This window comes from Meleagris gallopavo, chromosome 1 (assembly GCF_000146605.3).
Source record: "Meleagris gallopavo isolate NT-WF06-2002-E0010 breed Aviagen turkey brand Nicholas breeding stock chromosome 1, Turkey_5.1, whole genome shotgun sequence".
NCBI classification, from domain to species: Eukaryota; Metazoa; Chordata; class Aves; order Galliformes; family Phasianidae; genus Meleagris; species Meleagris gallopavo.
The window spans coordinates 122,491,258-122,505,695 of NC_015011.2; the positions used below are offsets into that span (position 1 = coordinate 122,491,258).

The window sequence follows — 14,438 nt, forward strand, 5'->3', positions numbered from 1 at the left end:
AAAAAAGAAAGAAAGAAAAGAAAAAAAGAAAACTAGAAAAACGCTGTAGCAAAATGAACCAGCAGCAAAAAATCCAGGAGAAAAATTGCTTACAAAGCAATTTTTAATTTTTTCTTAATCTTCACTTTAACCATTAGATGTTACAATACTCCAGCCTTTTATTAATTCTAGGTTTAATATATGAAAATGACTTGTATTTCTCTGGAAAATAAGTAGGAATGCTGCAATGGCATACTTTCAAAGTTCATTTAAAAATCAAATTATCCATTTTTTTTGCCAATGCCCTGCGGGGGAGGAAGGCCAGAGGCATCTTGCAGTGCTGGATAGTCTCTAACCCACAGAATGCATCCATGAATTCCAAATCTGTCTCTCATCTTAGGTCTCTGTGTATGTAACACAAACACTGAAGGGCTGCTCCAGTGTCCAGCACAGTCACGTTGTCTCTGGAAATACAAAGGCAACTGTAGTACACTGGCCTCAGCAGCACAAAATGAGGGACATTAGCAATATAATCCAAACCAAAATATTCAAGAGAAGTATTAAATACACCCATTAGGAAGATTTCTAGTTTGGTTAATATTCATGTTCAAGCATGTAGCACAGATTGGGTCAATTTGCTAGCTATCGGCAGATTTCTAGCTTTTATAAGTAGGGAACTAAATGTTTTTAGAGCATCACCAAAGAGAAATATCACACACAAAAATAATCATAAAATTCATTCATTCACAATTAATCTGTTTCCTTTCTACCAGGCCTGTTATAGTGGTTGGCAGCCCTGCTCATGGCAAGGAGCTGGAGCTTGATGATTTTTAAACGTCCCTTCCAACTTAAGCCATTCTATGATTCTATCACAGAAGAAAAGAAAAAGAAAAAAAAAATAGGCACAGAAACACATATTCTTCCATAGTATAGCCATACATCATCATTCAGTGCCAGGTCACAATACAGGAACTAAATGTCCAATTGAGAGATTTCATTTTTATGTTTGTTTTAAACACAGAAGGCTCAGAGCCCTCTGCATAGCACAAGTAGTGAGGGACAGACTGTGTCAGAGACCATTTTATAAAACCCCCCATGAGGCACTGAAACAGTCAAAGCCTACATCTGAAATCGCATGTCAAAATAGGCTTTCGCTCACAAAAAACAAGTTACTGCAGCTGGTGCCCAGTCATGTGATATTCATAGATTCCATGACTATAAAGCAAGAATTGTGCTGCACAAACACTGTTAAAATGCTGGCGTAGGTGTATTATGCACATGCTTTTGTGACTGGTTCAGCAATGCTGGATGGAGCTGTTTCACTTGCACAGAGATGCTGCCTGCTCTAGGCTCATTGTGCTGCTTCTCCCCCACACCCTTCCTCCTTCCCCATCTCCCTCCACAACGCATGCGCTCACATCCTCACGTGCTCCTCATTAAGAAATCACTACGCTAAGTACAAAGGGCTACAAAGAATTAGAAAAATAGCAGATGGGCACTTCAGCTGGGCAATACGCATGCAAAAGCTTTACAAAATACACAAATACTGTTTTTTACAAGCTTTTATGGCCATGTCTTACAGTCCCAGCGTTTGCTGCAGTTTAGAATTTTCTCTCCCCTTGAGAAATTCGTATCGCTTACAGAATTAAGGAAAGCAGTAATTTTTCCAATACACATGCTTCTTGTTACAAAAGATGATATAAAAGCTGGTGACTGCAATATGTGCACAATCCCACTTGCGTTGTCGCACATCCCCTGGGCAGCTGCAGTATCAGCATTGCTGAAATCACTGGTTGCATTACAACAGCTCCAGCACACTGCTGGCCAGAACGAGGGCACTCTGCCACACATGAGACCTCAAGGATTATAGCTCTGCTGTGCATTGTGACAGACATACATTTGAGGAAGGTCTAAAAAAATTACACAGTTTAATTAGAACATGAATTAACAGAGAAGTAGGGCTGGTCAAATGGGAAAACAACTTCTGAGAGCTTCTGTTCACGTACTGCGTTCTGCAAAGGCACAAAACAGTCAAGTCCAATTTGCAGTGCTACTGTGTTCCAGTAGCACACCGTCTTTGCCAAATACAATACTGGAAGGCTTCTGGGAAATCTCAAGCATTTCCTTTTCCCCCCACCCCCCACCAAAAAACCTGTTACTGATAAATATGAAACATAAAAATCTGAATTGTTTCATGCACACTAATAAGAATCATCTGACTGTGAACTGTAATGTACTCAACACTTGATAATTTCTTCAGGCTCACTCTAGGGTCCCCCAAAACATCAGTTCCAAGATTAATTATATGATGCACGTAGGAAAGATGTGGGAAATAAAGGTAAAAAGGTATTGTAAAAGCTCTGAACACATCACAGCAACATGCAACCTTCCAATTTGGGTCAGAAAAATATCAGATCAGAGGAGCTGTCACAAGAAATGCTTTTAAGCCAGAAATCAAGGAACGCTTACCTTACACAGTTGTTCCTTTCATCCAGATTGTTAATTTTAGAGAAAATACGCTCTCCATCTTCCTTTAAATCCTCTGCTTGCCTCCTTACTTCAACTGGAACTTCCTAAAAGTGGTTTATAGCACAAGTAAGACAGCAAGTCATCATGTTACAGACTCCTGAAAAATCTGTCATTATAGAACCTCTTATTTGTGGCTTTGCTCTGTTTGAATATACATGAAGTCAACAGCATAGCATGCCTCGAGCTTGTTTGATTTTAAGTGGAGCAGTGTGCTATGTGACCTCTTGCACAGCACTACAGACCTGTACTTGAGCTTCTAGCTTAGTTTGCTGAACTACTGAAGGGTTTAACATTTATAAACCTTTGCAACTTCCAATTAGCAAAGACAAAAATGCAGCAAAGAACTGACAGAAGATTTGCTTACATTTTAGAACAGGCACGTATACAAGGTTTTTGAATCCCCGAGTGCGTACTTCAGTTTCTTAGTACAACATACAGCACTGCTGTTCCAGAAATGTATTATCTCACTACCTTCAAACAACCACACCCAAAGTATAGCTTTGCATTACAAACACTGAACCTACAGGAAATTTAATTGCACATTAGTCCTGAAATCATCCGAATCGTATATGCGAAACAACATCTTTCTTTACTTCAGTCTGTTGTAAGCATCTTCAATGTACTTATCACCATGCTTTCCAGGTGCCTAAACAGGTGTCTGCATTTTGCCCCAGGAGGCCTATACTGAACTTAAAGGCACTGACTAATAAACCAGAAATGCATACATGGAATAGATTACATGACGATTTTCTGCTGGGTAGGCAATTATTAAATAATTTAGTTAATTTAATTTTCAAAATAACTTCCAGGTGAATATTTCCAGGGCTGGAATCTCTACTCTTGTAAATTATCTGCATAGTTAATTCTGCCTGCAAAGTTCAAAAGTAACTCTTGCAAAACCTAAAGAAAAAAATGCATAAAAGGACTCCACAACTTTAGAAACCAACATATTTTCTAAGCTATTCTCATTCTGCATGCACATGTGCTGTGTGTATGTATATATGCATGCAATGTTTTCAACAAGAGAAAAAAAGGAAAGCATAGTATGCCTCCCTTTTTTCTTGCAAAAGGTAAAGTTCAAGCCAGGTTGTACACACTTCAACTCAAGACGTATCAGACAATCTTGTAGCAGCTTTCAACAACATATTTTAAGCACAGAACTGAAGAGACTAGGTTTCTCTGTTTACTTCCTTTGCCACCTGCCAGCCATTCCCTGGCCCTGCTCTGTTAAAAATTAACTTAATATTTACTTGCGAGTTGAACAGATATTTGGCATCTCTCTGTGGAATACATTTATAGTTCTTAAATCAAGCAAGCTGACAAAAAATAAAACACAGAGCAGTTTCCTTTTTTTTTTTTTTCCTGCAGTGTAGCTTTAACATTAGCAGATACATTTTTTTTAGATCTCTAAACTGTAGCAGGCTGAAGTTCTGTTCTATGTAGCTTATCCACAAAGCAAGTCTAGAAGAATAGAGAAAATGCATAGAAAATGATCAGACCATCAATAAAAGTGGAAAAATATAGATATTATTTCTCCTTGGAATATTTTAGCTCGTAGTTCCAGAGAGCAGCTTTAAGAATGAAAATGGGAAAGGGAGGAAGTAGCCACAAAAATGAAGTGCTCCAAGTGCAAGATTGCTTTGATCCTCATATATCTCTACTGTAAAATAGAGGACATTGTCAAATCAGCCAGTTTTTTTCTTCCAGTATACACAAGAAATTATTTTATCCAATTGTTCTTTGCTACACTCATTGCCTGTGCAACACAAATTTTGAACTCACTAGAGCTACATGTAACATTTATTCTATTACAAAGGAAAGGCTAACACCACATTACATGCAATCCTATATTGAAAATTTTCACAAAAATTATCTTGCTCTCCCTCTCCCCTCACCTCCCTGTGCCTCCCATAGGCAGTGAAAAGATAATACAAAAGCTGCTTGTACCTGTTTGTAGAAATCAGTTGAAGGGGATGATCTAGATCTCTCATGGGTATACTGAGGTTTCTCATGCTGTTCGTGGCTGACATCAAGGATGTTATCTGCTGAATGGTACCTTCCTGAACTCCTTGCCTCGATGGGCTTCCGCTGCTCTTTCCATGATGCCTGATACTCTGCAAAGGTTCCCAGACGCTGTGGCTGTTGAGATTTCACAGTCCTATCGGCCGCCTTACTGCTGCTGCTGTGGTGGACACTACCTTTTGGAGCATGCGCAGTTTCAAGTCCAACAGAAGCTGCCTGACCTCTTCTCTCATGCCAGGACTCGTCTCCCTCCTGCCCGCCGTAAGCTTTCCTGTCCGCCCTCTCAGGCAGTCCCTCAGTTAGGCTGTGGGGAGTTGGTTTCTGTGCGGGCTTTCTACATGCAGGCTTACTTGTTTCTTCAAAAAATTTCCACCTGTCTGCAAATGAGCCTAAGCCTTCTTCAGACGTTTCTGGATGGCAGTGGGCACGACACTCATCCTCTGACATCCCCACTTCATTCATCTTCTCCGGTTCAGAGTAAGACTTCAGTTTTTGTTCTGTTGTGAACCTCTTCCTGGCTCCAATGCGAGAAACGTGATGAGCGCCACTCCCTGTAGGATTTGGTTTAGCTTGTGTAGCCTCAAGGAATCCAGACACATCTTCAGAAACCAAAGCCAATAATGAAGAGTTGTAACTACCAGCTTTCCGTTCTGGTGACCTGGGGGGATATTCAGCAGGGCTGGGCTCCAAGTCCCGCCGTTTGAAGGAAGTTGCCCGCAGAACTCTGGCCTGTGCTTCCTTCAGGTGATCTTTGTAGGTGCTAGTAAAGTTCGTATCTGGGGAGGCGTTCACATTTTCTGCTGCATCTGGCTTTCCGTTCTCGCTGCACTCCTCCGTTTCAGATGACCCTATTAAAGTAGCTGTGCTTCTACTTTTCTGTAGCTTTGCCCTTCTCATTTGGATCTCATTTCTCAGGGTTGTTGCAAAACGGTCGCTCCTTCGTGCTTGTTTAGACAAGTGATTGTCAAATGGGGGCTGACGATCTGTTACAGCTTCTGGGCTGCCATCAGAGTGTTTTTTGCCTTCCTGAGCCAAAGAATGCAACATTGGAGTCCTCTGAGGAGAGATCTTGCTACTCTCATCTTTTCCCCACCTGAAGTCTTTCTGAGCAGGCCTGTTTTCAGCAGTAAGGGCACAGCCCTTTCCGTAGTCCTGTTGACAGTGCCTCGTCTCACTTTCCTCAAAGCTGCTCTCAAAGCTTTTCTTTTGCCCAGACTTTTCAGCATGATTCATTTTTATAATCTCTTCTACTACAGCAAACCTAACATCCCCCTCTCTGTCCACTGTGTAATGACTACTGTTCTCACAACCCTCCATAGAAGATTCAACAGACTGTTGAGGTAGATAGCATTTTGGTTTCTGGACCATTGTGACAACTGCAGGATTTTCATAAGGTCCAAGAGAAACATCAGCCCCTGCTGCAGGTTTCCAGTTGTCATCCTTGAGCTGCAGTGGCTTTGAACTTCCCTGAGCAGGCTGTTTTGCTGTCACACAATAATAGCGACTCTGTCCAGTGTTGTCTGCCTTCTGTTCAGGAGCACTGTTTGAAGAAGAGCAAGCATTGAGCAGCCTGGTGTGGTTTAGACTGTATCCATGAAAATGATCAGTAGGCAACTCTTGAATACCACCATAGGAAAGAAAAGGTTGCTGATCTTTAGGCGCAGCTAACATTCTTGTGTTATAAAAAAAAGTGCTTTCATCACTGTACTGGTGCTGGTGGTGGTAGTTGTAAGCAGGCTGTGCAAAACGAACATCAGTGCTGGACAAGGATGACTGCAGCTTGCTCACAGTTCCTGCATTACTATTGTACCTTTCACCAACTGCAGAAAAAGCATGCTCCGAACTGAGATCTGATTTATAGTTTGAGCCACTGACCTTCCTGTCACATCCTCTGGAAGGCCGCCGTTGCTGTTCCACAGTTTCTGAGTTCCAGTCATTCCTGGTCTGAGATCGGTTCAGGGCTGTAAAGTGCTGTGTGCTGGCACTCTCTGAGTATGCAGGGCCCTGGGCTTTCTCATGGCCTTTGGTAGCAGCAAAGCTGTCACTACGGAGAGGCGGAGGTGGTGGGGGAGGAGAGGAAGACTTCCTTTTATCTGGAACATACCAGACGGGCCCAAAGCTGGATCTTCCAGAGCCAGCAAGCTTGACATCAGGGTGTTCCTCTATTCTGGGACTTCTGTTATTCTCGTACTGGGTGGGAGCTGGCAAATATCCAGGTTTGTCCTCTATCCCACTGTAATCGTTCAAAAACTGTCCAGACTTATTTCCATGTTTAGATGTCTCCCAGTGGCCTACTTTATACAGCATATTCTCTGTTGAAGAAGTATCTGAATTGGACAGAGTGTGGTCAGGGGTACTAGAACTTGTGGAAAAAGACCCGTAGGCTGAATCCCGCTTATTCTGGCTCCCTAGATGGTCAATGCTGCTATTAGACCTTGCAGAAGAAAGTCTTCCGTATTGGGCTAATTGTGGAGTTTGGTCCCAGCTGTCCATACTGCCCAAAGAGCTGAACTGGTCAGATGCACGATGGAGACTTGACTGATCCCATGAGTTTGACAGGTCATGAGAAGAACAGCTGTGGTAGGAAACAAACAAAAAAAGCCCCAGTATAAATACAACAGTCAAAAAATTCCATGATGCAATTACAAATATTTGATCACTAATTTTATTAATACTGGTGAAATCCATCTGTACAGCAGTTACTTTGGACAGTCTAACAAAACTGCGAGTACACACACAAAGTCACAGCTTTAATTTTGCATTCTGCCACCAATCCAGAACTTGAAACCTTAAAAACTAACTTTCTACCTATACCACTAAGTAATATTTATTTCCTTCAAAGGTCTCCTTTCCCCTACGCAAACTGATGATTTTGCTGACTTTTGGACAAATTCAGTTTCATCTCCATTAGCTCTCTTTTTCTCAGGACAAACATCAACTTATTTTGCAGTTTATTTTCCAAGCACCTTGATACTTCCAACTACTAACCTTGCGCACTTACCTGTTCACCTTCAATAAACTCACTCAAAAACACGAAGTTAATCCTTTGTCTTGATTATCCAGCCCCCCATTAAATACTAAAAACACTTGCCTCAAATTCCACCATTTCAGTTCTTAGCCTCCACATGAACCTTGCCAATATGCTTTCATTCAAACCATTCTTAGTTTGATGTTTTCACAAAAAAGTCATTCAATTCTATCCAGTTACACACCATTGTCAGGAATCTCAAGCAATTTACTTTCTGCTTGGACAAAACTAAACCTATGACTTTTCTTCAAAAATCCTTACCATCACCTCTCTGTCACTCCTTCTTGTACAGAAGTGCCACCTTTGACATTGCACTTTCTCTGTCACATTTGTCTAGGTACTATTTCAAAACCTTGCTGCTTATGTTCTCTTCCTCACCGCAATCAACTTTGCTTTGTTTCTTTCAACTTCTTTTCATTATTATTTTTCATAGCGCCCATCTCCTGTCAATCCAACACACTCATGCTGAGACGACCATCTTTCCAATTAGTCTCACATCTTCCTGTCTGAACTTCACTGCCCACCCTTATATATCAACTCAAATTCCTGTCTTTGCATGCAAAGCCCATTGGTAGAAATCCCAGAACCGTTCCAATTCCCTGCAGCTATAATTATATCAAGCATCTATCAAATCTTGCACACTAAAGGAAGCATCTAATCAATCTTGTGCTATAAAGAAATTTGTGAACACTAATACTGAAATAAGATTAGTCCACATAAAATCAGTACAAAGAGTGATACAGGTCTTTTTTCTTTGTCTGTCAAAAATACTGCAAAAAGACAACTAAACAGTTCTTTGGGATTCAGTTTTAATATAGGAATTACAGGGTTTTTATATTATTATAGCTTTTAAATTTTTTTAAAACATGATCAAAAACAACTTACAGGAAGTAAGGGGAGGCATACTTCACATTTATTTTCTAAAAGTAAGTTTTTGACAAGATGACCCAGCAGTGACCTCATCCAGTGTTTTTATTTGTTCTTTCATTCTTTCATTTTCAGCATTTCAAAGCATTTCACTAGATATTTAAAAAGGTCTTAATTTACCTCTTAAGCAGATGCTGTAGCTCATGCAAAAAGTATATCAGTCATTAAGATCTCTGTTGTTAATGAAGAATTTAATCTAGATATAGGTATGAATTGCTGTGGTTTTGAATTGCAGTTTTCTTCCCCCTTTTCAGCACTAAGACTATACATGGCATTGATGGAAATAAAGATGACACTTCTGCCTCTATTTCCAGTTTACAGATCTGCTGATATCAAATGTGAAGCAGAGGCAATCAGTGTAAGAGCTCAGAGGTCTGCTAGAAAATACTTAAGGGAAACCTAATAAATGCAATAAAAACTTCACAGAAAGATCAGCAAAGTTTCTAATGATGCGTTACTGCAAAGCCTCCCGTGGTCCTTAGTTGAGGGCTAATCCTCCCACACACTCTGGCATAGAAGGCAGTCCAAAAGCCATTTCTAGTGGCATTTCAGACTATCCTCCTCTCAATTTTTTATTTTTTCCAGTGGATTCCCAAAAGTATCTATTGAAGATTGGAAAATAAATGCCAGGAATAATCTATAAATTTTTTTTTTCCTCTTTAGCCAACAAGCCCATCTCAGACCTGAGGATGAGTTTCTGCTTCTGGTCCTCCCAGAAATGATATCATTTCAGCGAATCAGGCAACATTCAGGCCACATGGACTTACAGATCAGCTGTACATGACCCTAATTTTCCTCAAAATCTCAGTTTAAGCAGCATTCTCAAAGCTCACTAGCCTTACACTCACATTTTTAAGGCCATACCAAAGTAAGGAGATAACTAGTTTCAGCTACACTTCTGGGCAGAATGAAATAAAAATAGTTATATGTTCCTCTTTTATAGCATGTCCTAAGGGAAGAAAATGTGGGGTTTAAACTCTTACCAACTTGGGACAGAAAAATGCTGTCAGTCGTAGTCTAGGGCGGGCTAGGAAAAAAGTCTGCATCCACTTTGTGAATGCATTTCTTAGTGGGAAATTAAGGCACTGAAGCCTTATGAGATCTGAGTCACTAGCCCTGCCATTGAAGTGCTTGAAGCTCCCACACTCAGCCCAGCTCTCCCGAGACCATTTACAGTGTTTGCACAAAAGTCACGTGGTAGAAAATACACACAGAATGGTGGATGTGGACATGAGGGCTCCAGAACTACGCCCTCTCCTATTTACACAAGTCTCTTCTGCTCTTTCCTTCTTTAGCTTCATGCACCTTATCAATGGGCCAAGTTCAGTCAGCGGGCCAAAAAAGAAACAAACCAAAACCAACCAACCAAACCCGTGCCTTAATCTGGCATCTACCTAGGTAGCAATGACAATTTCCATAGGGTTGTTTGGATCAGCTGCCCCTGATCAAATCCAGATATATCCTGCTTGGAAAAGAACAGGCACCTCTCCTCTTGGTTGAGCTCATCATGATTTACAGATCATTTAGTTCTCACACTCGCAGAGAGAACCAGGGTATTACATTCAGAACAGATTTTAGGCTGTGAAGATCAGTCTCAAATGCTTAGCTCAAAGAAGCATAAGAGTCTCCAGAAGTAGCACCAGGATGGATCTGGATCCTCTGGCTAGAAATAGCCCCTCCTCAGGCTATGTGTATTAGTTCCCGACATACTGCTCCTTTAATCTACTGAATACTGTGAAACACATTCACCTTGGTGCCTTTTTTTTTTTTAGACTTAGCAAGTCCGATGGAACTCACTTTGCAACTGGGATTCTCAAAATATCCAAATCCTTTGGCTGGCACTCCGGGATGGCTATAATTCCAGGAGCCACCATGTGAATTCAGCTCAGTCGTAGAAATGGTCTTCGACACCAGGTGTGACAAATCTCCAAAGTAAATCATCTTTCAACAGGCAGGCTTTCAAGTGGGCAGCACAGATGATTGATGGGTTCAGGAACAGCAATACCCTGGAAATCCTCTAGCTCTTCTACTAGCATCTGAGAGAGCAGAATTTGCCCTTTTTATTAAAAGTCATGTCTATCAGGAGTTGCTGATATTTTTCATATGTAGGAGGAAGGAATTGCAGCAGTCCCCTCCCCTTTTCCTTTAGGCTAAAACACGCTGAAAACTGCACGCAAACCAAATTAAAAACAAGTAGGTACTTTAAATATTGCCAGCTCCTATCAAATCACACTTTCAGAGGTGTGTCTCATAGTATGTTACTTTCACAAGGTACAAGGACAACCATAAAGAAACACAGGAAGCGTGTATCAATTTACATCTCAATCAAAAGATTCAGTAGGCTGAAAGTAGAAATATTCTTAAGTTAGCATTGCAACTCAGATCTCTGAGGATTTTGGGAATTTCTAAATTTTGTTTCTTGTACTTACTATCTACATTTCTGTAACTCTAATTCAGCCTACTTACAGGAACCTCAAATACAAACTCTAGAAATAAATGTAAAACAGAAGCAATTATAATCAAGGATTAGGGAAATATCTAATGTGCTAAAAATTCTGCTAATGAAGTGTTATGAAATGCATTTTGAAAACTATTTCTTTCTAAATGTTAACTTTCACATTTTATGTAATGGCAGATAGCAAGTTATTTTTAAAACATCAGGGAACTTCAAAAGAATTCAAACAATGTAAAAAAAATTAATAATGGCATAAAATAAAATCTTAAATTATTATTTTCTTCCATTCTGTTTTAAAGAGAATATACAATTAATAAATAGAGAAACACAAGTCTGCTTTCCAAACGGAGACTGTAAGACTGATTTTCTTTAATGCCCAGCATAACTATGCTCAATTGTGAAAGACTGAAGAAAAAAAGCAACAAAACAAACGAAAAAAAATCCCTATGAAAATACTGAAGAATGTTACTGACAAGCAGAAATCACACAAGAACCTGCAACCATGTGCAAGCAGGCATTATGTAAAATCTCACAGCTAGAACTGCCCAAGTGCCAGCATTTCTTCCATAGTGTTGAATGAGACCTGACAAATACTAAGGTGCTTTAAACAACAGCCGCAACAACTTTCAGCATTTATCTCCCTCCACAAGCAAGAACAGCCATAGGAAGGATCGGATTACAGAAAGATAATTTAACTAATAAAACCAGTAACACTTTAAAGTCTAACAGGAAAATACTCTGTATTCTCCCTTTAGGAAAAGGCTTTCTAGCATTCAATAACAGTATTTTTCTATTTGTCTTTCCTTTGCTATTTCATTTCAAGTACATTAATTTTGATGGTTTCTTTTTATTTAGAAAGGTTTAGGACTTTGCACTGCCCATGGAAACGGAATGGAGAGCTACAAACACAACTTTTTTGACTGCCTTTAAAACTAGTTTCTTACCTTTCAGTCACATGCACTTATCACATATTGTTTCTGAAAATATCCATGCGTAAAGCTTCCAGGGCTCCTTCTTCAAGCATTGAGAGGACAGGAAATAACAAAGTAAAATGCAATACTGCATTCGGGGTTTAAAAAGCGCTCAACATGACCCACGCTAATCGTGCCTTTCCATCGGAGTTTAATGCATGTAACTTCAGCACAGTCTCACCTTGCATGATACCGTGAATGCCAGGAAGTGCAGGCATTGGATGAAGGAAGGTGTGACGTGGCTGCCTCAGGCTGACTTTCTGTAAACTTGGTTGCGTGCCAGGAGTGGGGCCTGCAGGCTAGGTCATTTCTTCTGAAAAGAGAGAGGAAGAGTGTATGAGTCTAATGCAAACAGTTCAGCAAGGTGACATGAAGCAATAAAATAGTAAAAAACAAAACAAAACAAAACAAAAAAAACATCCAACAAAACTATCAGGGCAGCAGTCACACAGACAGCAAAGAAATACAATAACTTCAAGTGACAATGAACTAGGTCATGTTCTACATGCATGCCAGTTTTGAAAAGCTAACCAACATTCCTTTAAAATGCTTGGTGAAATACCAGTATTCTTCCAAGGTTTGTGCTACTGTGGGTTTTACTGCAGTTTTTATGTTGGAGGAGAGGTCTTTTTTTTTTTTCTTTTTTTTTGAGTGGCCAAGACAGACAAACATAAATTTTGGAGTACCTGAAACATGTAGAGACCTTTAACACCTCAAGCTAATAAAGAGCTTCAATTACTCTTTCAGAACACGACAACAGCATAGTAGGGCTTCAGTAAGGTTATTCTATAGCCATGTGCTTATGGAAGATGGGAAGAAGGATTAATGACATTGCTTCATACAAGTTAGTAAGAGAGATATAACTAATAATCCCAACAGTAAGCTCTTAGGGCATGTATTCCAAACCTTTCTGCAAAGCTATTCTAAGCCCCTCTGCTCCTTTCCTCTGGTCAGGAACTAATACTGTGAGCTTTCATTTCATTTCTCCAAGGACGTTGTAATGCCTCTCAACACTCCTGAAAGAAGCATTCTCCTTCCCCAGTATTACATAAGCCTTCTGGATGGGATTCACCTATTTCTGTCTCAGCAAATGCATACCCAGCACAGGCCATTTGTCTAGACTCTCTCAATAGCCGTGGGTATAAAACAGAAATCTCCTGAAGAAAATTAATTCTGTCTTTTCCTTTGGATCTTCCTGGGAAAACTGAAAGCTAAAATTTGGATCAGATTTAAGATGACAAATCCCATCCTTCGAAGTCACAGTCTGAACCAAAAGCTTACATGACCTCAACTCTTAAGGTTTTTTTTCAATGTACTTATGTATTTCAATTATGTAATTGTGGTTTTTCAAACAGTAATTTATCTAAGTTACAAAATCATTCACAAAGCATAGAAAGTGCTCCCAACTCTCAATTTACGCTCTAAAGGCAGTTCTACATTTTTTATTCAGCTCTCTTTTTCAAATGTGGGTTATCAGACTAGAAAACAAAACCAAAGCTCATTATAAGCCCAGTATCTTCAAAACAGATCCAATTTGACCACATGGCTTTTTGGAGTGCATTCAGGAACATTTGATGAATTCAGTGATGAATTGCCTTTCCAAACTCTGCATGCATGGTTATAAAAGGAGAATAATAATTCTACAGGGAAGCTGTAATTTCACTAAGAAGTGTGGCATCATTACTGTCACTAAAAAAAGAAGTAATTGTTTGTGTAAACAAAAGCCTACTCTTCCACACACGACAAAAAACAGTTGAGCAGACCATCAGTATGTTCCTCCTTGGTAGGATATGAAACTAAGAGAGTGAACGGAGAAGACAAAATATTCTCTGTGAAAACAAGTGAAGATTCTTCAGCCACGTGGTGCTCAGCTCCAGACAGTGCTTACGTATTCCAAGCACCCCAAGTTTATATTCAGGTATGGGGAAGACGTATTCCATCATTCAGCTGCACAGAGCATTGAAGGGTTTCCTTTCCACCATTTACTCTAATGTTATTGATATCAGCTAGGCATACTGTAAATGCACATTTAGGCAAGTTCAATATAACTTTCAGGCATCAATTCAGCAAAAAAGCTTGTTATGAGACAATTACTTGAGCACTATGAACAAAGGAAACACAAGACTAGAAAACTAGCACAACACAAGCAACATTTGGATCATGAGGAGACCACAGTTAGGGAAGGAGGACTTCTGCAATGGTTTGCTATGGATTTGGCATATGGTAGGGGGAATTCAGTTGGTGGGAAGGAACAAAAGGGATGCACTTGTAAAGCCAGTACTGTACCTCATGGAACTTCTCAAAATCTTCATAAGATAATTTCTCGCCTCATTAACATCATTTTCAGACGGCATTTCCTGTGCTACAATATCCACCACCACTTTCATCTTCCTGAGCAGCCAAGCAAGGGGAGGAACAGACTGGACTGAGTTGTGATATGAGAGGCAAGTCAAGTGGACAAGAACTATTAAGTTCTGCTTCATTTTGGTATCAGTGGACATGTATACTTTTGAGGGTCTTTTTTTTT

The 14,438-nt window shown here is 40.0% G+C and overlaps 1 protein-coding gene across 2 annotated transcripts in view; it reads right to left on the minus strand.

Moving 5' to 3' along the window:
* The window catches only part of SHROOM2 (shroom family member 2), a 67,930-nt gene that overhangs the window by 36,053 nt on the left and 17,439 nt on the right, over nucleotides 1-14,438 (minus strand). The window contains exons 2-4 of one of the 2 annotated variants that reach the window (XM_031557495.1): nucleotides 12,093-12,224; nucleotides 4,456-7,105; nucleotides 2,449-2,552 (exon numbers count right to left, since the gene is read on the minus strand). In XM_031557495.1, coding sequence (XP_031413355.1) covers nucleotides 2,449-2,552; nucleotides 4,456-7,023 — 2,672 coding nt within the window. In that variant the 5' untranslated portion in view covers nucleotides 7,024-7,105; nucleotides 12,093-12,224. The other variant, XM_019622345.2, reaches the window with a different exon arrangement.